The sequence below is a fragment of the Telmatherina bonti genome (assembly GCF_933228915.1).
Source record: "Telmatherina bonti genome assembly, chromosome: 20".
In the NCBI taxonomy this organism is placed as follows: Eukaryota; Metazoa; Chordata; class Actinopteri; order Atheriniformes; family Telmatherinidae; genus Telmatherina; species Telmatherina bonti.
The window spans coordinates 17,374,339-17,398,611 of record NC_136618.1 but is presented as its reverse complement, the minus strand read 5'-3'; the positions used below and the strand labels follow the sequence as shown (position 1 = coordinate 17,398,611).

Here is a 24,273-nt window from a genome sequence, read left to right as displayed (position 1 = left end):
ATCGGTTCATAAGCTTTTATTTACATGCAATAGTGCTTCAGCATGCGCAGCCACAGAGTGGTTGCACTTCTAAGGGAGTGTAGATTTAGGATTTCCTTCATTTCAAGCACAGATGTCTCTGTCAAAGACTACTTAATACTTTGTGCACTGACCAGTGAGGGAGGAATAATACTGACACACCTGTCACAGCGTCCTCTCCTGGCAGTCATTTGGTAACCAGCAATTGAGTAAACATGGAAGTGGCTGCAGTATAAAGTTCAGCTTATCAATAACTGAGTTATTTTCCAGAATCTCTCCCATTCAGTGATTTAAAAAAAAATAACATAAGCTCCAAAAATAAATAACTATACAACATATATAATCTCTTGTACACTACCAAAACAACCATTTATGTTGCATACACTTGTTAATAGTTTTGTTAATGATGAGCAATGCATAAATACATTTGTGTTACTGCTATACAGATTGAGCGTTGCATCTTGAGAAAATGATGACAGAGCTGAAGAGTGCCGAAGCACCTCAAAATAGCATTGAACTGATTCAAATGGTCCCCTTTTGTTGTTTCTGTTGTGCATAAAGCCAAGTACCTGGGATTCAAACATTAAAAATGGGAGAAATCTACGGGGAATGACGTGGCAACTGGAGGGGAGGGTCTAGACGTGAAGTGCTGAACTGAGAGGAAGCCCTCTCTTCTTCACAAGAGGAATAACGTCTCAAAATTTTGTCCCTCCCCTGGAAATGCAGACAGCGTTGGGGACCAAAACCCCTCCTTTGTCAATGACATATCGTGAGAAGATGTATGAATAAAAATCTTTTTCAATATGAAAATAACCTTATATACAGAATAATCAGACACCTATGTACAAAAAGCATAAATATATAAATATCTGATACAAAAATAAATATTTGCTCTTGTTTGTCCTCTGTTCATTCAACAATCTATTATGCATCTGTAGAGTCGACTGTCCCAGCGTTCTCGAGGGGCGTTTCATTCGGGAGGATGTTCATGTCCTGTATCATATCTTGGGGTTGAGGCGTTGTGGCTGTTAAAGACGACGTGGTGAAAATCCCCTCGTCTTCTACAGACAGAAGATGGATAGATGTTGAGTCTGGTGAAATGACAAAAGAGGTGGTTAAAAAATAAAACCCCACCTGCTTTTTTTTTTTTTCATTTGGTACATTTGAGTGTCTAGTTATCAGTGGAAGAAATCTGGACATACATTGAGCAATGTCCTCTGCCCCGTATTCACCGCCGAGGCTGCTGTCGCCTCCCACTTCCTCTGCACCGAGGGGCTGATGGGAAGACGCCTGGAGCTCAATGGTGGGGTCATCAGGAGGGCTGCAGGTTTGTTCGTGATAATCAGGACCACTGAGGAGGAAAGGAACAATTTATTTTAAGAGATTAACTGGTTAACAAGGGCAGCTAACCAATGTAAACAGTTAAACCATGATTAAACTAAAACTCATATTTTGCTTTTTGGTTAACAAAATTTCAATTATTTTTTAGTTAAGACCACAGTTCTGATACAGTTGGACAATTGTTGCAGCTTTTGTTCACTGTTAGTAAAGGTATAGTACCAGTCAAAGGTTTGGACACACTTTCCCATTAAATCCAATGGGAAAGTGTGTTCAAACTCGCTACAAAAGGTTACAGTTTGCTTATAAAATTAACCTACCTGGTGGAGTAGTGGTAAACAGGCATGTGTCCATTGGACACCATCTGCGGCAGCAGTGTGTCACACTCCATATCACAATCCATTTCCTCCTGCAGTGCACAAACGCATCTAAATTATACCCAACTATCTATAGATAAATATCTATCAGCAATATTATAGATAAGAACACTTAAACAACGACGAGTAGCCAGTAAGCAGCATAAGCCTGTTTTACCTGCTGTAGTCCTGGCAGGCAGTGTTTTTGAGGGTGAGCTTTGCCGTTCTGAGTGTATTCCCCATTAGCGTTGTAAACACCATGCGGAACCGACATGTGTGCATCCAGAGGACAATGCCCAACCAGGGCAAGTCCCTGAAGGGGCACCATCGTGTACTGGCATGAAGACACCGGGGTGGCCACAGCAGAGAAACACAAATCTGATGTTTGCTCTGAAATTCAGCATAAACAATCACAGTATGAGTTATTTAGAGGCAAAATTGTGAAATCCTGACAAAGACTAAAAGGAGCTACCAGGAAGACTCACTTTGTTTGGCCCAAGCTCTCCAGAGGCAGAAGGGGATGAAAGCCACAATGATGAAGACGAAGGCTCCTAGGACAATGCCGACTATGAGGTAAGGGAGGTCCCCATGCCGAATCAGCGGTTTGGGATCTTCTGGCTCCAGTGTTGTGTCCTTCGATGGATCAGGCCGCTGGTGATTAGGACGGGCTGAGATAACCAAAAGAGGAAAGCTACATTTAGACTTCTGAAAGAACATACTCTACCTCCTGTAGATGTAGATAAAAAACAAACAGTTTCCCCTGCAGATGAGCCCACCTTTTGTTTCAAGGATCACTACGTTGCCAAATTCACTTTCTCCTTTCTCATTGAAGCTTTGCATCTTGATGTCGTAGGCAGTCTCCGGCTGCAGATCGGTGATTGAGTGCCAGTATCTGTCTCCCTCTACCACATCCTTCTTGTAGTCACTGTCATTATCACTGTCTGTCGGCCGGTAGTAGATGTAGAAACCATAAATGGGGGTGTTGTTTACGGAAGTGTACTGCAGGGAGGGAAAAAACTCAGGTTATAATCACAGTTTAAAATAAAGTCATTAAATGTTGCATGTGTTTATTCTGGACACTGACCGTCCACTTTAGAACAATGGTGGTCTCATTGATGGCTTCGTTGTAGGTGATGTATGGTCCATCAACAGGGCGCTCGTGTGTTCTCCCACCCACCACTGTGTAGGCTTTAGAAGGGGCACTGGGAGGGCTGGAGCCGATTACATTCACTGCTACTACACGAAACTTATAAGATGTACCTAAAGGGAGAGGAACAGGCATTGCTAATCTGTCTTGAGGCTTTAAGCTCCCATCTCTGAAGCTTTAAATTTCATGTTGACTAATGATGTTGTTTTACGTCCTCCTTCTCAGAGCAAATGTTATGTTGATAGTGACCCAGTTATGGTTTTGATTAATGGCAGTAATCACTGGAATGACTCTAACAACACTCATTATAGTGATAAATTTACAGACCATGGGAATGTAATTTAACAGGGCATCATCACTGTAATTACATGGTATGACATCTGATGACTCCCCCCCACACCTCCAGCTAGTCCGAGTAAACAGCTGTGAATAACAACATTGTTCAACGAGCCCGTTTGTGCCAACCGACCTTTTTCCAGCTCCGTGATTTCCACAGACAGCCTCGAGGGGGGAATGTTCTCCACCGCCGTCACCCAGTCCTCCCCCGCCTTCTTCACTTTCTTGTACTCCACCCGAAATGACTGGATGGGGAAGCCGCGGTTACCACGAGGAATCCAAGTCACGTACGCCGACGTCTCCGTAGCCGTGGAGACTGTGGGCCTATCGGGAGCTTCGGGAGCTGCAGAGGAGGAGGACGGTTATCAAATAAACATCGACGACAGACAGAAGTCAATCGAACTAAGATGTGTCAGATCACTCTCAACACTTACAAGGAGCTCATCCTTCAGAGAGAGAAATGCAAGAGAGAGTTAGAATTGTTAGTGAGTGAAATGCAGTCAAAATAACAACACCAGTGTGATTTATTAGTATTGTTAATCAGGAGAGGATACGTCACAGCTAAAGTACTGATGGATGCTTACGGGAGAGGCTTGGTGAAGGGACGGCAGGTGTTTTTGGTGGATCAATTTGCCCTCCCAGACCTTTGCGCCCTGTAAACATAAAAAATAAAAAGCAGACCTTTAAGCTATATTTCAAAGAATAACGCTGGTAGTTTTCTATCAGAACCAGCAGACTATCTCTAACCAAGTGTAAACTTTTCCAAAGCTGTTTAAGTAACTTCCTGATGTCAGTGTGTGAGTAGCTTTGAGCAAAAAAGATAATAAATATTTTAGGAACTATTTTCAGAAACTGATGAATGAAGATTTGTTGCTTCAGGGAACAACTGATGTGGGACTGAAAAAGCATCTCATCTGAAGAAATATTTTATCTGCAGAAATGTTGCACCTGATTAACAATGAAAGTAAAAACATTGAATGAATTCAAAGCTGTTTTTAATGTCATTGTGCAATATTTTGGGTTTTGTTGTATTTTCAAAGTGTGATTAAAGCTCATTTTCTGGATTCTCTCTGTTTTGTACCTTTGCCAGTTCTGAAAGTCATCATGGCTGGTTGTCCCAATCCTGCACAGTTCTTGGCAGTCATCTCTACTTCGTACAGGCTGTCTGGCTGCAGCTTGGCTAGAGTCAGCTTGTGGAGGGAGCCTGAGATACTCCTCGACGTCCACTCTGCAAGAGGATCTCCCTCCTGTAAGAGGAAAAGCAGGTTTTTATACTTACAAAGTGTAAATAATTGGCTGTGAAGAAGTAAAAGCAGGACGTTGTATAGTTTACTAACAAAAATAGCTCTATCCTGTACCTTTCTGTATTTGATCATATATTCCAACACAGGGGCTCCTCGTTCATGTCGCGGTCGCCAGGTGAGTTCATAGTAGTCAGCTTTGCCTGTGCGAGGCTGACTAAGGATGATGGGGGCGTCTGCAGGTAACACCTGCCCTGGCAGTTCAGAGCAGTCCAGAGGTAAAGTGGCACCAGGAGTCCCAGGTCTTACAGGAGGCTGCTCTCTCAGCACCTTGTCTGGGCTGAGAGGACGAAAGATGGAGGGCAGCCTCCCCCGAGAGGAAATTCCTAAAGAGAGAAAAACATTTTCAAATGTTAGAAGCTGACCAACTACAGAATAAAAAATATGACCTCCAAGTTACCATCTCTTACCAGTTGCTACGGTGATGAGGCGAGCTGAGGCCTGTGAGCTGCCCACCCCATTCTCTGCCATGCATTGGTACAGGCCATCATCCTGAGGGCCCACATTAGAGACACGTAACCCGCGAGATGTTACACGGTGGCGAGGCGACAAGATGAGGGGCCGGGCATTATGGAGCCACATCACAGACGGGGTTGGTTTACCACGAGCCTGGCAGGTGAAGCGCACCGTCTCTCCGTACATCACTTCTTGCTGTTGCAGCTCCACGGTTACCTGAGGAGGCTCTGCAGGAGGCGGGGGGAGGAACCAGAAGATTGGGAATGAGTGTGGAGTTAAATGTTCGTAAAGCAGACGTGCCTCTGCCTAATGCTGCAGACGATGATCATCAAAGTTAATCATTTTCAGACAAGTTAAAAGAAAAACAAAGGAAAAAAAACACAATGGTGTATAGATGATATGTAACATGGGGGTGGGGGGGGTGTCAAGTCAGGCAGGCCAGCTAGTTGATGGTTGGCTGCTTGTGAATAGCGGAGAAAGACAGAGCTCATTACAGCTACAGCAGCACTCTGACTCTAATTAGAGCCAGCTGCAGAGAGACAAGCCGACAACACATTCACACACACACACACACACACACACACACACACACACACACACACACACGCACACACATGCACAAAATCCCTGTAAAAACAGTCATCCATAACCTAGACACATTCAAGTCAAGTCCTGGTATAGAATAGAGCTCTGTCTCCACTAGTTATGCTGCTGTGCACATTCAGACTCCTGTCTTCCAAGTCTGCCAAGCTGGAGTCACGATCATTATCAGTCCATGTCAGGAAAAACTTATAAAAAAAAAAAAAAAAAAAAAAAAAGGACTGTATAGACAAGCAAATCCTTTCTTATGGAAAAAGAATTTGGGCATAAAAGATTTGTTTAAGCTCTTGACAGAAAGCTGCATGTAACTTACCGAACACTTGGACCTCATAGAGCACCGTAGCCGAGCTGGCCGAGCCGATGCCGTTGTCCGCGCGGCAGATGTAATTCCCAGAGTCTCCCTCGCCCACTGCGTCTATGAGCAGGTTGCTAAGCAGGAACCGTGTGTTGTTATGGAAACGCAAGTCTTGCCCATCTTTTGCCCACGTGACCTGTGGCGTGGGGATGCCGCTGGCAACGCACTCCAACACCAGCCGCTGGCCTTTGGTCACCATGATGGAACGGGCCGCCGGCGGGTAAATGATCCGAGCTGCTTCTGATGTGGCGCCTGAAACAGAACAACAGCGAGAATAATGAATGATTTGTGTCTAATGTCGGTTAAAATAGATCTGGGAGACAAAGACGCTGCATCAAAGTGTAAAGACTTCCCTTTTTTCTTTTTAAATCACTGACTTTGATCAGAAACAAAAGCATGAATTCTTGTGCCAGGATGTGTGACTAAAAGTGAGTCGGCAAGATCAAATCCTAAAGGTCGCACTGGAGGGTGGAAGCATGGCCAACACATGTGCACCACATTTCTACAGAAACATCTGTAAGCTGCTTATGATACTAGAAAATCTCCTCAAATTTAATCAAATTCCTTTATTAATTCCAGAGAAAAGTTTAACAGTCAAAATAAATAAAGATAAATATAAAGAACAGGCTCAAACAGAAGGAAGCGCTTTTAAGGATTTCACCCTAAAGCTGTTCCCTTCCTTCGTGTAAGCGTTAGAGATGGCAACTCACGGCGAATGCGCAGGCGATCGGTGGATGTAGAAGTTTTGACCTCCTGAGTGATGGGATTGTAGGCTGCACACTTGTACGGCCCCTCATCATCCTGTGTGGCATTGGCTATCTGCAAGTTCCCTGATGGCATGATGAGGTAGTTCCCTGCAAAAAAAAAAAAGAGCAGATGTTGGAATTAACCAAACCAGTGAATGACATTACTGCATGGTAAGGGATAACACACTGGGCTACAAGATTTAGGTGGGATGAACTGGAAAAAAAAAACACATTAAGACATTCAAGAACATAAATGAGACAAAAAGAAACCGAAGAAAAATCAAATCCATGTTGTGAAACACTGTAACATGAGCCCATAGTGCCATTCCAGTATAAAGCTGCAGTGCTTGCAGAGGCCACAGAGTGGCACCATTAAGTCTGCCCCAGAAGACTCCAGCAGTGATTGTCGATGTGGAATTCATTTCCTCACAGATAAGCAGCAGATATCAGAACCTACAGCTTCCAGGCATCATCAGCATACCAGCCACAAATCGCTGGAGCTTTTCTTCTTTTTCCAGGCAACTTAGAAGTAAATTGTTTGAGATACAAACAACTGTATTCCCATGTGTCACATTCTCCAGATAACGGCCTTGTTTTACGAAGGGTCAGATAGCAGGATTATAGCATTCCAGTAAATTATGAAGATAGTGAGGAAATTAAGAGGGAAATTAGGCTGAGACTGAACATCAAGATCCTGATGAGCTGAAGCAGCAGCGCCGTACCTTTGGACGTTTCCAGCCACTCCTGTTTGACGCTGTAGCGGACCTGAGCCTTGGGCTGACTCTCGGGGAGGTGACACTCGATAACAGCAGTGTTGCCTTCATCGACTTCGATCTCCTGCTGGTCATCGGGCTCGAAGTCGCGCAGCTCTGAAAAACAGGCAGGCAAGGGGGAAATGTCAGAGCTGTCACATATCTGCAACACAACTCCCCATTCCCTCATCACCTTAATCCACAATGTAAATCACATCTAACTGCGCCTGTATACAGTCAGTCCTCAGCTTTAGACGTAGAAAACCACAATACTGTAATCAATAATAGCTGCGCTGTTTCCAACCGAGTGTCTCTCACATAGGCCTGTCTCTGCTGTGTTGCAACCACATTCCCACTATTTCTCCAAAGTTCTCTCTTGAGCCTTCGCTTTCCCACTGCTTGTCTTAACATGATCCCCTCAAACTTACTGGGATTTTTGCTAAAAAACTATGCTGATATATATATATATTTTTTTTTTCCTGTTTAAGTCATTTCATGTGAAAGACCTAAATATGGTGTCTGTAACACCGGAGTAAAAGTGTCATTAATCCTGTCAAGCATCATACCAGGACTGGATCTGGTTCAGAGTCTGTGGGAAACAGGGGAGTGGGATTACTGGGGCCATGTGCTTCAACTGTGTCACGCAGACACACAGTCTGCACAGCATAGACACTCATCTGACCCCTGCCCTGCTTAAACCCCTGCCTGAGCAGCTAGGAGGTTTGACCACGGGGGTTAAAGGTGAGAGCAATCCATCCGATTGGGTTTCACAGGAAGATTTTTGGTCTGAGTTTCAGAGGAAGCAGCAAAACGTTGCTCCTAAGAGCCCATAAAAACCTTAGCGGGGGGAGATGCTGCCATTTTATAAATTTGAAGCAGAGGGAAACTAAAATGAGAATGACTGGTGGTGGCGGTGGTGTGTGTGTGTGTGTGTGTGTGTGTGTGTGTGGAGGGGGGGGGGGGGGGGGGGGGGGGGGGGGGGGGGTAGTACTGGAGAAATTTGTCATGAAGGAGTCCAACAGTAAAATGAAAGATAAATAAAACTTCTCCAGGAACGTAATTAAACGTCTACCAGCCTTTGTTGATTTATTCTCAACAAAGACAGGCTCTCCATTCTTTCCAGAGGTGCTATAACTGGTGTGTTTTTCTTGGACCAGAAACTCTGTGTGGCAAAATAAGCTGCTGGTATATATACAGTCAGCTGATCAGACTTTGTGTGCAGCTCTAATTCAATAAGTAAAGTTCAATGAAGGCCACAATATCTACTGATAGGGACATCATGGTGATTTACTCAAAGCACTGAACAAACAGACCTGTGGCGGGCGGCTGATTAATTCACCATGCGCAATGGATCTGTCCCTCAGCCTGCATCTGGATGACTTTTAATGGGTGAAATTGGGGAGATCAGAGTCTACACACAAACACACACACACAGAGGAACACAACACGACTCAAACTCTGTCAGCTCTCATTCTGAAAGATGAGAATCCCAGCCAGGACATGTCAAGCTTTAGTGTCTGTGTGTGTGTGTGTGTGTGTGTGTGTGTGTGTGTGTGTGTGTGTGTGTGTGTGTGTGTGTGTGTTGAGTGGGGAGAGACTGTGTGGCGCTCCATTTGCTAAATCAATCAGGTGCTGTTTTTACAGACACCAGCCCCCCCCCCACGCCATGTATCCCTACATCTACCCATCCTACCATCCTCCTTCTCTTGCCCGGTTCTCCTAAATTCCAGCATTTACACCTTTTAACCCCCCCCCTCTTCCCTCCTCCTCTTCCACCTCACTTACAGACACACACACACACACACACACATCCACAACTCCATTGCCCAGCATTCTTCACAAGAACTACCCCACATGAGTGCCTCTCAGGTGTGCACATGGTGTTTTTGTGAGCATCTTGCACGGATTGAGGATTGATTGTGTGCATAAAGGGAAGCGGACCTCCCGCACCGGGGGCTGCTTGGCAGGGCCCACTTGAATATTTCAAGAGACAGTGCATCCATCATCTTTATGTGTAGCAGCAGGAGGCCTGCTTGTGTGCCTCTCTTGAATTATAACATGTTTGTGCAACGTGTTGTGCGCTCGTGTTGTGAAGATACTTGGGAGGCTGAATGTCAGCGCAAGAAATCAAGCAGGGAGATCGTTTTAACTTGTGCCAAAAAAAAAAAGTGTAGATACTTCAGAGTCAGATAGTGTGGAGGGTCTGGGATCAACCTACCCTGATCACACAAAACATGTGCGTTCGCAACAAAAGGCACACTTCACATACAGCAATTCCTTAGGCGATATGGGGGTGGCCGGGGAAAAATGTTATTAAATTAGATTTTTTTTCTTTACAGAGAGGCGTGGAATCCTGTCCGTCTCAACATATGGTTATTCAGGCACGTTTCACTAACTACTACTAACCTTGCTCTGCAGCAAAGGGAGGGAAAATGAAGACACGAGAGGAGAAGATGACAAAAGAGAAAAGGAGAGTGAAGGATAATAAAAGGAGGCAAGGAGAGAGAAAGGGGATGAGGCGAAGAGTGAAAACTGTGCAAAGAGAAACGTGTGAGAAAGAGATCGAGGTTATGGAGGCCTTCAAGGAGACAGAGAATGTGACATCACGTCTCATCTTGTGTCAGGGTCTTGCCTCGACTGGCCTGAAACACCTCCAGCTCCTCCAGTGCAGGCAGCCTCATACATCAATCACATCGCTGCATGTGAAACAATACTGTTAACAGCTGCCTTTTTTCACCTAATGGTGTGTTCTGTTGTTGCCTACACCCATATCCTCTGTCCACCCCCCCCTTCTCTCTCTCACACACACACACACACACACACACACACACACACACACACACACACACACACACACACACACACACACACAACACCCTTATCTCCCCTCAGCCCTGTACCCAATAATGGGGCTGTAATTTCTGGCAAGCCCTGCTGTCGGGCCCTGTGGAGAGGAATGTGGTGTTGTGGGGAGCAAAGGGGCCAATGGAGGTAGGGGGCCCCCGTGCTGAGACTTGGTCCCCTCCTTTCCGACTCATGGCTTGCCCCTGGCCCCTGGGTCCCCACCATTCCTGAAGCTCAGGTTTCACAGCTTCAGGCACCCTTCTTAGTCCCATGATGCATATCACATATAACCCCACACCACTAAAAGCACTAAAAACGTCAGCATCGGCACTCATTTGTTTGAACTCGATCAGATCAATATAATGCAGCATAAAAGCAGCTGTTTATCCCGTCTACACTCTTATCATGTGCATTTCGACTCTCGCTGGAGGAACTATAACTTTGTTATAATTTAGCTGTGTTTGTCTCCTTTGTAAGGTTTAGATTCAGACTGGCCACAAGCAGTGGAAAAGTACAGGGTTGGTAAAGATTTTAAGCAAACAAATACCACCCCTTCACTGTTTTTGTTCTACTTGAAGAAAATTAAGTTAAAGGCGTTCTTTGAATACTCTGACAAACCAAAAAGAGGGCCAAAAGGGCCTATTTGTTTGTGTTTATTTGTCTGAGCTATGTGTGGGTGGCTACTCACTGGCAGCGGTGACGTTAGCAGGCACGCTGGCCAGCGCTCCAACACTGGTGCTTGCTACACACTGGTATCTGCCCAGAGTGTGGTTGGTGAGAGAGGGGATGAACAGGCTGTTGGGCCGTACGACTACACTCAAATCTCCGTTCACCAACTGCTCGCCATTGAGACGCCAGCTGACGCTGGCTGAGGTGGGTCTAACGCTGCAGCGTAAGGTGACACTGCCTCCCAACTTCTGCACCACTGACAGAGGCTCCTCGATGAACACCGGCACCTCATCTGAAGGAAAGATAATACAAAACATTCAAGCACTAAACACATGCCCTGATAAATGCTGCTATGATAACAATAACAGTGTATGTATCGCAAACATATGATCAGATTGTGAGTGATTTTGTTGTTAAGTTTTACACATACACCAGGTTGACTCTGCACTGTCTATTAAGCTGTACTGTTACATATCGCTCCTTAACTCTAGTGAAACTTGTCACGAGATTAATTACATTCATTACAAATATAATTTTGGGGAAGCCAAAATATAATTTTGATTACCAATAATAGCAGTGATTTACTTTATTAGTAAACATTTAAAGTAAATGGTGAACATGCACATCATAAAACCCCTGAAGCACAACATGGCACCATTAAATGTTTTCTGTTTTCTGAGCCAGAACTCTTGAATTTTATTTACTTTGTAAAACCAGGACCTGCTCTCATATCGTGAAAAAACAACAAAAAGATCTTAGACTAACCTGAACTGTTTGGCTCTTTAAATAAGTTGACCAATGTGTCTGGGTTCAAACATGACAAGCGTTTATACTGTATATTAGAGGTCACCAGCGCTGATCCTCGATAGCTACCAACCTGCAGGTTTTAGTGTTCCTGCTACAACATGCCTGACCCAAATCAATGGCCCATTAACAGGCATGTGCAGAAGTTGGAAAACATATTCATTTGAGTTAAGTATGTTATACCAGAGAAACACTAAAACCTGCGGGATAGTAACTATCGAGGACCGCAGCTAATGACCCCTGCCTAACATTGATGCTGAAAATGCCTGGCAGTTCCCTGAGCTCCATGATTGGAAGAATGACTAAGCATGAGATTTAAGTCCCCTATTTATCATCCAACTAAATATATTAGAATTGTTAAACACTTTATCCCACACCGTGGGTTAGAAACCTAATGTAGATGTGCTGCACTGTAAGGATTGATGGATTTAACATGCACAAAGAAAAAGGTGATAGATGATAGTGTGTATTCAGATTCTACATTAGGTGCTCAGAAAAAGACTATATGATGCTGGGAAAATCAGCAGTAAAATGGACAATTATCCACTTTCTCCCAGTGTCATATTGGCCACTTACCACTGGCTGAAGCATCGCTCTGCAGGCAGCACAGCAGTACTGCACCCAGAACACAGAACACTGGACCGCTTCTCGTTTTCATCCACCGAGTCCAGCCACGCTTTCCAGACATCTTCCATGCACTACCCCCTGAAGAACATAGGAGCACTGTTACAAGGTCATTTTCATATCAGATTCAGTCAAATGAGATACGTAAACAATTCAAACAATCGGGATAAGCAATGTTGTTCTGATTCAAGCAGGCACTAAGATCTGGACCAATGACAAATCTTTCTACTACATTCATACATGCATCTGTCTGTTTGCTACAATCTAACTTCAGCAAACAAAAACAGGCAGCCAATAACACAACCCAGGTGAGGCGGTGCACTCTGCTGGAGTCTCAGCAGCCAAACTCCAGACACAAATAAAGCCTTTCTTTTCTCTCAGCCCCCATTTCACTGCTGACCCCATCCCCTCCGCCTGCACCCGTACCCATCCAGCCTGCGCTCATCAAAGAGGCGCCCTCATTCTGCGAGCCGTAACTCGAGCCCACTGCCTTCCCGTTCAGGTGTAACTGATACAGGTAGAGGGACTAAGGGGAGGAAGGAGGGAGGAAGGGGAGGGAGAGAAAGGGAGAAGGGGAAAACACACAGGCTGCATTCAAGAGTTGGGACAAAGAGCAACTAATGAGAGGCAGGAGGGATGGGGAGGGATACATATCACAGCCGTGGAAGTGTGTCTAAGATGGAGGAGAGGAGGGCTCTTTTATACCTAAGCAGTATGAACTGGGAGAAAACGGAAAACACAGCAGTAATGGTCAGTCTATTAACAGTTAATGCAGAGAGGGGAGCTTTTCTCTCCCTTGTCGCTTGCTGCCAAGTTTTCCAAATTCTTTCCTGTCAGGTTAAACTAACAACTTCCCGTCAGGATGAGGAGGGTGGTCCTGCAAAACTGAACTCCTCTTTCTCCCACTCACTCAATTAAATACATACACTGCATGTCACTGAACACGCTGCTCTGTGCAGCATAAACTGTCCTGTAGAAGTGGAAGCTAAACACAACTTTCACATACATATTTGTCCTGATCCCGATATGGCATGCGAGACGATTAACGGAGCCCACTTACACACACACACATGCAAACACATCCTGCGAAGCAGGACAGAAAGAGAGTGGAAAGTCTTACAGCGCACCTTCATCATCTAACAGCAGCAGTAAAAATGTTTAGCCGCCTGGCACGTATGTTGAAAACGAGTAAAGGAATAGGCCAATGGAAAAACAGCTGTTAACGTCTGCAACTGCTAAACTAGACCACACATTGCTCCACTACATTTTAATTGCAAATTATGAAAGCGTAAACAATTTTGAGATGCTGAGTTCTGAAGACGTTAACAGATTCATAGCAGCATTTGCATGCAACTGTAACATAGTGAGGGAGGGGGGAGACTTTGGTTGGTTTGGGAGCTTTACCAAATACAAGCTGTGTGCAAAATATTGAATTATTCACATAATTAACATCCAGCAGAAAAAGGTCTAAGAAGCAGCGCTCTCATTATGATTATTAATCACACTTAGAAGATGCAAATAAGAAAAAGTGAATGGAAATGAAAGTTCATACCCCTAGTTGAGGTGGGTTTCGCATGTTTTGAAGAAGACTTGGCGCGTATTAGGCAGGATGTAAGTAATTTATCAAAGCTTGCCTGACTTAGCGAAGCTCGAAATGACACAACTCTGCAGCTGTTTACTAATCTGAGCGAGCACACAGCGATTTCTGACTGTCGTTTTCACAGATATGATATGCTAGATGCTAACATGAAAGAATCGGGCTGTGAAAAGATCTTGAAGATGAGTTGCCAATAGGTCAGTTTCGTGAATCAAAGCATGCAATGTCACATAAAGCAGTTTGTATTTATTTGGACTAAATCAATATGCTTAGAAACACTTCACGTCCTTCACATAAATTAGTTTTGCATCTTATTTTATTAACTTGCTCTTGTTATGTTTCAGACATGGATACTCCTTGCTACAACCTTGCACAAAGGTACGGTTTGACTGACTCCCTCGTCCTCTGAGCGGCCCAATAGGTAGCAGGCTGATTCTGTAAACAAACAGCAAGCTACTGTGGATCCAGGAGCCAGCAGACCTAAAAAACCTGTGGCTTCTGTGGTTGGTGGCAGTATGGACACAACCAAGGACAGCTGCCCACGAAAGACACATAAATGTGTATCGAGCACCTGTCCCCAACTGTGAGAGTCAGTAACCGTAAACCACATCTGTCAGCCAGCCAACTGGACGCGAAGAGGGGCCTTCGACACAGCCATGCAACTTCTTACCTAGCCAGCTTTCTACAATATGAAAGCCCAGACAGTAAGGCAGGAGGAAAGGTAGAAACAGAGATAGAGCGTTGTTGTAGCAGTGGTATGAGCAGGCCCCTCGTACATCATCACTCCCTTAAAAACGATCTTACTCCTCTGAGCCTGTCTGTCTGATTCATTAGTCAGCTGGGTTTTGTGTTTGCTTAGTGGATACCCCGACTCAAGATGAAAAGTTGGCCTGACATCTATGTCCAGATTTTTCCATCCATCCCTCCCAGAGAAGTCACAGACATAGAAAGAGAAGAACCTCCCACGCATCAGTGAGACTGATAAAAAACAGAGCATACACGCAGACAGCACTCCTAAATTAAGAGCTCCGTCTGTGTGTGTGTGTTGGTGTGCATATTCTTTAGAGAGTTTAGTTACAGCCTTAACATAAAAAACACTGCTCGATTGGAGGTTGAGGTGCAGAAGTACAACTAGAAAACAACTATTTCTGTGATCATGTTGACAAATTGAGTCTGGTGAGAATCTGACTGATGTAGATGAAGGTTAATCTTAACACATGACCCAAAAAGTTCTTACTTTGGCATCAGCTGATACTGTACTGTATTCAGGTAGCCAGATGAACTGAGCACACATTGCTTTGTTTTGGCCTCTCTGGTTTATTCTTGACAAGCTAGGTCTGGTGCAGTAACTGTTCCCAGTTCTTGTTTGTTTTGTTTGGGTGTGTGCATTTTGACCAGTTAAAGATCTTATCTGGCACAGTTATCCACATCTGGACCGAGCATGTACAGCCAACTCGAACGTTGGCAAAAAAAGTTTTTATACAAGGAATTGGGCCTCATTAAAACTAAACTTGGGTCTTTTGCTTGGTGGATTTGTACTTTTCATCTACCTGATTGAATTAGATGTTGTAACACACCCTTTAAAGGATTTGTACATGTTTAAAGGCGGGTCATCATTGGAGACACCTTGGTTTGCCTTTGCTTGTGAAGACTCCGATCTTGGTCCAACCAGAAGAAGTTAAGACTTGTTAAAATGTACCTGTGACTTGACCTGTACTCCCTTAATAGACTTTAAAACAGCTTTGAATGCAGGTGTCTGTGGATGCATCCACGTGAGATGTCTGGAGGGTGAATATCTCTCAGAGAGGACAAGAAGAAGCAAAACAAAAAAAAAAAACAAAAAAAAAAACAGCTAACTATATAGTTGTGTTGTTGGTGTGCAGGAATGCACCCTGAGCATAGGTATGCGGGTGTCTTGTATATTTTGCAAGAGAGTCACTTGACAGAAGTTCATTGTGAGCGTGCTAAGTAAAGACACCGAGGTCCCTGTTCTCTCGGGCCACTGCTGATCCCATTGTCCCCCTGCCTCCGTGGATAAATTCATTTTGACAACCCTGCTAATTGGATAAAACCAGACTGGAGCCTCCTCCCTGAGCTCTCACATTCCATCTGCTTTCTGGCATGGAGAAGACACACATGAGGGAGGAGGTGGTGAAGGGGTATCAGGGTAGTAACTCCTTCTGAGGAGTTGAGCTGTTGAATATTTATCACCTTCCCAAATTCCCCTCTTGCACCCCCACCCCCCCACCCCCCCTCCAGTTTTACGTCTTTTTACACCCCATGCCCCCCTTCCCTCCCTCGAGGTTCTCCAAACACCACAAAGCTCCCCCTTTAGATAAACACATGCGGTGTCAAGTGTGAGGAGTGCCGGGGGTTCAACTGCCCCGCTCGGGCCTGAAGCCCACAATGCTGTGCTGCATAGCTGCCATGCGGGAGGCCAGTTGCCCCTGGCAACACTAACAGGCAGAACGCACCTTAATAGAGTGGAGAGTCATTGTAAAGCAGTGAGCCGGTGCACGGACAAAGACCCCGCAGACCCCTGGAGAAAAGGGAGACGCTACTCTGAAGGGCCTGGGGAAGAGCTGATGGGCCCTGCTCAATGACCAAACAGAAGAGAGAAGGGGGGCTCAATGACCAAGAAGTTTGAGAGAAGAGAGTTTGTGGAGGCAAAGAGGAGGAGATGGAAGGGGGGTTAGTGCCTTTATGGATTGATGTGAGATGGGTGAAGGGGGTTTATGGAGGCAGCGGGGGGTTGGGGGGGAGGGATTGACTGAGAAAGCTGCGGCTCAAATTAATAGAGAGGATGTCAACTGGCAGGCGAGCAGGAGGAGAGAGCAGAGCCTCGTCAATGAGAGGCAGCGTGTGTGAGAGCGTCCCTGAATGTCGCAACATATTTTCCCCTCACTCTGTCAATCTGTTTGCCGACCTCTTGGCTTGGTCTGGGGGGGGGTTCTGCTGCGAGGAGCAGGATGAGGTGAGCCCTGAGGTTACTTTACAAACCAAGACCACATCCAGGTTCACCATCAAACTTTTGAAGCACCTATAAAAGGCATTTTCAGGAACGACACAGATGATGAAATTGTATGTCAAATCAACTTCAGAAAAGATATCCAGTCGAAAGCGAGCCAGAAAAACTTGATCAAAAGCTAAATCTTACTTCACGATAACTTAATACCTTGGGTTTTTTTTTTTTTAAACTGTCCCTATTAACCATATAAAACTGAATTTTAATAAACATACTTTTAAGGTAAGTGACATCTTGTGGCTGCATACAAATCTGCATTGTACTTGTTACCTGGCAGTCCAACATGAGGTGTAGGTTGTAAAAAAACAACAATTTCCTGCTTTTAATGTCTTGGATTTTCTTTTCTTTTTTTTTTTTTTCTTTTTTAAAAAACAAAACTCTCTTCTGGTCTATCTAAATGGGTTTTGAAGCTCATCCTGAAAGTTCAAACATGGGTTGTCGTCACAAAAGCAGTTTTCTGACAGTAGTGAGGACTATTGTGGTCATTTATGATAAAAAAAACACAGACGTTAAAGTTCATTACTTACTAACACAATAACAATAGTAGAAAAGTAGCCTGAAAAAGAAAGCCAATGGAAGCTGTCTCTCTCCTCATACGTTCCTATTCCACTTTGCTGAAGGGAAAAAGAAAAGAAAAACAGGCAGAGAAAATTTCCTTAATTGATTCGCAGCTATCCTTCCGCCCCCTGGAGATTTCTCTGACAAGAAGAGAATCTTATGGAGTCTTATTTGGCATGAAAATCTTGCTCAACAGGTGGAGAGGGGAACAGTCCAAATCCTCCACTCAAAACATCACTTGTTCTCATGAAATAAAATAACACATCAAAAGCATCTAAGCATCCCTAACAAGGCTGAGAATATCTCCCCCCCACTCCCCTGATAATACTCACACACATATATCCACACGCTTAACAAAGTATTAACGAGCTATATGCCCATCCAAGCTTTCCTTTACCGCCACCGCCCGCCCCCAAACCGGCACTAACGAGCAACAGAGCGTCTCGAGGATTAACGAGAAGGATCTGGACAGGCCTGCCATGTAGAGGGGGGGGGCTTCTAATCAATTAGGCACCGCAGCATTTGCATAATTTAGATAACGAAGGCAAATTAACCACGGAGAGCTAATTATGGTGCCATAGTGAGCATATCCACCCGCATTCCAGAGCCTGGTGTGGGATGCCAACATGCCCACCGGGGGCCATGGGAACGGGATGGGATCATCACGACCGCCGAGTGAGCGAGGTGGACCTGTGAGGTGGGAGGGAACAGTGGACGGAGAGGAGCGCAAAGACAAAAAAAGTCAAGGAATACAAGAGGCTTGTCATGGAAGGAAGTTAAAGGAGGAGTATAGATATACATAGATAAATAAAAGGAAAACTAACTAACAGTATTTCAGTGCTGCTTTTTTTTTGTAAAAACACAGAAGCAATCATTCAGCTACATATTTAATTTACCCACAACTATTCTTTCCTTTCACACACACACACACACACACTTGGTGACACATCAGCAAGCAATCACACAAACTCCTATTACATGGTAAAAGTATACTCACAGAGGCACAAAAATATGCAGACCTCAGGATGTTTTTCCAGTTCCAAGTGTCAACAGGCTAAAAAACAGGCTACCACTTCTCCCCAGCCCCAGAGATAAAATAGTGTACATGCACACCACAGCATTCGTGCATGCTAATATAGACTTTCATAGCTGTGCATACTGTATACGCAGCTCCCTGTGTGTTCCTGCATCGCTGGGAGGGAGAGGCGGAGGCAGGGAGGAGGGATATGGGGTGGGTTAAAGGGGCCCCTAACTCTTTTGGCAGCTCATGCATCAGAGTGAATGGAACCAATTATAAATCAAGAGCAATTTCTCCCCATTATTCAGCAGGAACCCAAATGGAAGGGGGGGGGGGCAAGAGAGTGCCTGGCCCTACAACTCTCAGTGGGAGATGAAGGAAGGAAGGGAAAAGCAGAGCAGGAGAAATATTATATAAAAAACACAGATATGAGAAGGCATTAGGAAGCAGAGATAAGACGGAAAGAGCAGACGAGGGAACTGCTATAAAGTTATACGGAACGGCCGAAAGAGAACGTTATAGCCAAAACAGATATGAGGGGAGATTAGAAAACAGAGGAGTAGGAAATTAAATCAAAAGCAAGGCAACTGGGGTGTCAAGACAGAGCAGAAACGGTGCAGCCAGGATCTATTGTTGGTTATGAAGTCATGGCTGCTGAGTCTAAAACTGTTTCTTAAGAGGAGAAACAGCTGGAGGGGGTTTGTTTCAAAGAGAACTCGCAGCCTCAGGAGCTGGATTTGGGACACGTTGCAGAGCTACCACTTGCCCTGTCACTCAGAGTCACAGTTGTGCACGATCCTGCTCTGAAATATCTCAAAATCAAACTTCACGCAGATATGACTTGCACAGCAGACGTGGCCGCTGCGTCGATGGAAAATTCCAGCTCTGATAACCCCAGGGGCCCGATAACTAACTAATCTGGTGCCCAGTGATTTATTCTGTTGAATCATGTCTTCCCCTGCCAGTCTGACATTCTTTGAGGATGAGTTTTCTTTCTCTGGTGCAACACAATAAATCTGATTACTGCTTAAAACCCTGGAACACAGTCCAGATTCCCTGACATGTCTTTTAGCTGCTTTTATGACTTCTCTCACATATGCCGGAGAAATGAATACAGCATGCAGTTAATACTCCAGCAGGACAAATGTAGTCGGACATCAAACCAGCCTAAATAAAACACATTTTCACAAGTGTGTGAGATGGATCAAATAACAAAAAACAAAGGGGGACAACTGTGGGGCGTATGCTGAACAGCTCCAGTCACAGCGCAATCCAGAGCCTGTGTGTGAATGATCTATTAGAGCGTCTGGGTTGCTTTTGGCTCGAAATAACAGCCCGTAATCTTTGTCCAAATATCTGCTTTGCACACACAGGACTATTTGTCTACACATATACGCACACACAGCTTGCTTACCCGAGTCTGGAGTTGATCAATGATCTAACAACACTCAACTTCTCAAAGTGTGTGTTTGCATGTGTGTGAGGAAGAAACAGGGCTAGATTATAACTGGAGTAACTTTATTATCCAATCAAGAGCTTCTTAGGTTAAACTCTAAGTACTGGAACAAATCAACTCAACTGGTTTAAAGGCTTTGGCTAATCCCCATTAAGCTGTTAGAACAATATCTTGAACTTGTGGTCGTGTCTATGATATATGTATATAAACAGATACAGCTTGCAAGTATAGCGGACATATGCGAAGAAAAAGTTGCAAATCTATCGCTTCTCTTGTCTTTTTCCTCCTGAGTCAATCTGTGCTCATTTTCTGTCCATTAAGTTATTTGATCGCAGCCTAAAACTCTGTCAGAACCTTCTCCTTCACTCCTTCTCGCCTCTATTTGCATCACATTCCTCCTTCTCCATGGTGGCTGGCGGGGAGGATCAGGAGAAGAGAGGTATGCAGCCCCAGGGGAGGAGGTCTGGACCTCAGCCACCTGCCAGCCCAGGTGTCCCTCTTTGGTTATCCGATGTCCAACTGGACACAGAAACTCCCCTCAGGGCCCGTGCCTAAGCGTCCAATCTGTCAGCGCTGGATGGCTAATCTACCTTATGTCAACAGGCCAATAATGTCCACCAGTGAAAAATGAAGCAGCCTTATTTGGCAAAGAGTGTGTTTCTCGCTGGTTTTCAAAAATGTATATCAGCTCAGAAAAAGGAAAAAAAAGAAAAGAAAGAAAAACTCTTTCTGAAATCGTAAACTCTCTCTCTCCCCTCTTCCTAAAAGCCTTGAGCCCCTCTTCAAATGCACTAATCTCAAAACAACCGCACAGGTGAGGCCGGCTGTGGACCGAAATGACAAGTGATGCATTCCAGTGCAAAGAGATGGCCTTGATCAGACAAATACACACACACACACACACATACAGCAAAAGACCCACAGATTCTTTCTGCAGGCTGTTATGACTGCATGGGTGTACATGGTGTCAGACAGATGAAAGCATGCCCTCAGGAAGGATTTTTTAACGCCAATGTTACACCCACTACAAAAACAATGCCACTTCCCCGCACCGTTAGAGCTACTGCCTCCAAAACAAGAGATTCAGGCGGTTGTTGCAGAAATGGTTGATTTACTGTCTGCTATAAAAAAGAAATTTAATTAATCTTAATGCTCCCGATTTTGATTTACATCTTGATGAAGAAACACGCCAGGCGAGAAACAAGTTAAATCCTTCTCTGCCATTTCTAACTTCCATCACACTGCAGAATAGCCCAGTCAGTTTTGAAACAACACCAGGACATGAGTAAGAAACTCTATTTCTGTTGGCTGCAGACCTAAAAACACACAATAACTTTACTTTACAAGCTATGATACATAGGAAATTCCTGCCTTTGTAGGATGGAAGAAAATTATCCAGCAGCCACGAGCAAAACGGTGGAAAACTTGCCGTTTTTGTCACCGCCGTCTGTTTGGCAGGTGACCAAAAATCAATTAAATTTCATTTTAAGGCTCCATCATGATGGCGCTGCTGGTAAAAGCCACATCAGACTCAACCTAAGAGACAATAAAGCCAGGTTCCCATCTCATTTTCCATCCTAAACACGTTATAAGATTTCTAAAGAATTCAAATTCTCATTTTTAAAACTCTAGCCCATCATCCCCTTTAGATAAAACCAAATAATAATGCTCCTATACGAACATAATGTGTATCCACCTCAGCTTACTACCATTTTCTTTACTGAAAGTCATCAGCTGCCACTTCACTGAAAAGAGCAAATTCTTAAACATCATAATGACATTCCTTTAGGGGGGAAAAAATCTCAGAAACTTTACAAAAATTGCCATCAGCTTACTTAAACAACCAGCAATCTTTACATTTATAAGTTAAAACTATTAATCTGACATCAGACTGAAAGCCTCCTGTTTTTTGATGATTTTTAGCCCAAATGAGTCAGTCTTGTAACTACTTATAAAGAAACTAAAAATGGTTCACGTTGTTCCCTGGAACACCTAAAACTTTTCAATCATCTTGTGCTGAAATGGTAAAAAGATAAAGAATTACCATGCATCTGCGAGGACCTCAGATGCATCTGTGTTGCTTGTGAGGCTGATGGTGGACTGGTGTATTCCTGCTCTGAGATGTAATCAAAAGGGCCAAAGTAGTGTGAGAAACAGGCAGATAATCAGACTGGAATCATTTAGTTCAACTTTGATCCACCCGCCTGTCAAAGATGATCAACAAAAACAACAAACCCTGCGAACAAATAACAAGGCTCCTTTTTCACTGAGACCAATTAATTCGCTCATAGGCTGTGTGCCTAATTGGGGAAGGCCAGGCCATTCGTTTCGACTTTTAATCCAAGTGACATTGATTCAGCGGGAACAATCGGGCCCTCTTGTCTGATGCCATGTCTGTCAATGGATCACCAAAGTTCCTCCATGCAAAGAGGCAGCGAAGGCTAAATGTAATCCAAATCACAAAACAACACCTGGGTTTGGAAACCTGAGCCCCTGCGGGTGTTCCTGTAGGCTTCTTCCTCCTCCCCTTCCTCCTCTACTCATTAGCAGCCAGGGGTTTGCAAATGTTTTCTCATTAAATCAGATGTGAATGAGAGGTTGATATCAGATGAGACTCTCCTGACAGCACCTACATTCCTGTAGGAAGGGAGCTCCAGCAGCTGTCAGTTTATTAGAGGCTTTAAAGGTCATTCTGCCACCAGGACTGAGGTATGGCTTGTTGTGGTATGTGGATGGCACTGTTTTAGTGTATTTGCATGGACAAAATAACATAACAGCTGACAATAACGTGCAACATCAAACTCTTACGGGCTCAACTGGAGCATCACTGCATAATTAATTTATAACAATAATAATAAATCTGGTTTAAATAATGGCACTTGTTAGATAAAGCAATTCAGATTGTGTATTAACGCTGCTGCATGTCCATTTTTATGATATTCCTCACTCTCCCCGGTTCTATTATGGGGTAAATCTGGCAGGGCTCATGTCTGTTTTCTCTTCACCCTATAGAGGCGACTATAGGCTGAGGCCTGCAAAACGTAGCCGCACTTTCCCAAGAAAAAAAAATACTCAAATGTCAAGAAACACAGCTAGAAATTTCCACAACGAGCCACATGGAGCTGACAGGTTACGTTTTACGTATTATTTTCAGTAATATTTTGCACGAACTGGTAGGAAATTTAGGGAAAGTTGGGAAAATATGGACGCAGGATTCGTCCAATCAACAACAGGCTACGTCCAACAACTTCGTTAACTCTTCTCACAGCAAGTTATTCAGAAATAAAGAGCCAGGTCGAGCCAAAGTTCATCAAACTAATAGTCAGGAGTTTTGCGGAAAGTTTGTAGCAAAGTTTAAACAGACCAGAAAGCGGAAAGAACAAAACAAAACAAATGTAGCTATCAAAGTAGTCACCAGCACGAGCGAGATGTAACCCCCCCCCCCAAAAAAACTGCATCTTTATCCGGGATACAAGAACATATAAGCTGGGAAAGAGTACAGACACACACAGCACAGACACACTGGAGGCTGATGTGTGTATAACTTTAGTAATACACGCTCATAAGCGGCGTAGCGCCGCAACACGGAGCGCGTGAAAGAACCAAACTCACCAAAATCTGCTCGACTTGGTGCTCCCAACTTTCAGCCAACCTTCTCCTCGCTTCTCTTCCGAGTTGTAGTCCTGAAAGTCTGACACCTTCAGCTTTTTGTTTTCCCTCTAAAGCCTCGCTGCTTTAGTAATTTACTGCGATGCCACCGACATTTTCTTCGGCTCTCCAACTTCTCACATTGAAAGGCCGTTTTTGGATGACTGAGCTCTCAAACAATTCTCTCTTTTGCGACGCCTTTTCGGGTCCTCCCACTTCCCAAGCAGGAGGAGGGATCTGAACAATAGGGACTGGCTCCCAAAATCCCAGAGCTGGGTACTGCACCGTCGTTTCTCCTTCGTTAAGGCCCCCGCTCATCGCACATGCGGACTTTCCAGAGGTTATGTCCAGAAGTCTATTTAATGGGAAAATTGTTTTATCATATATGCTCTTAAATATGAAGAAAATCGCCTTATAGTTTAAGTTCTTCTAAAATAAGGTGCTGTAGAAGAGAAAGACAAACCCCTCCCCCTCCTCTTGGTCTGTTCCCCCTGATTTGGTATGCGTTGGTCCCCACAGAGTTTGTATTGACCCCCGTCCATTGAGGCTTGCAGGCCCTCCATTGCAGCTGTGTACTGTGCTGAGTTGTGTTGTTGTGGTCGGGACAGGCCCAGTTAGGACCGGG

General features: G+C 44.4%; 1 protein-coding gene across 2 annotated transcripts; it reads right to left on the bottom strand.

Annotated features, from left to right (window-relative positions):
- Position 1: 1 nt before the first annotated feature.
- Positions 2-23,781, bottom strand: boc (BOC cell adhesion associated, oncogene regulated). 2 transcript variants are annotated; one of them, XM_079259486.1, is made up of 18 exons: positions 23,613-23,781; positions 12,299-12,427; positions 10,938-11,210; positions 7,376-7,522; positions 6,618-6,761; positions 5,866-6,159; positions 4,907-5,179; positions 4,554-4,822; positions 4,277-4,442; positions 3,780-3,848; positions 3,329-3,538; positions 2,797-2,972; positions 2,489-2,711; positions 2,198-2,380; positions 1,891-2,102; positions 1,677-1,765; positions 1,221-1,369; positions 2-1,109 (listed from the first exon to the last, which is right to left on the bottom strand). In XM_079259486.1, the coding sequence occupies exons 2-18, from the start codon at positions 12,408-12,410 to the stop codon at positions 943-945; spliced, it is 3,156 nt and encodes a 1,051-aa protein (XP_079115612.1). In that variant the 5' UTR covers positions 12,411-12,427; positions 23,613-23,781; the 3' UTR covers positions 2-942. The 2 variants fall into 2 exon arrangements, with proteins under 2 accessions (XP_079115612.1, XP_079115613.1); XM_079259487.1 differs by having other exon boundaries at positions 965-1,079.
- Between the last annotated feature and the right edge of the window lie 492 nt (positions 23,782-24,273).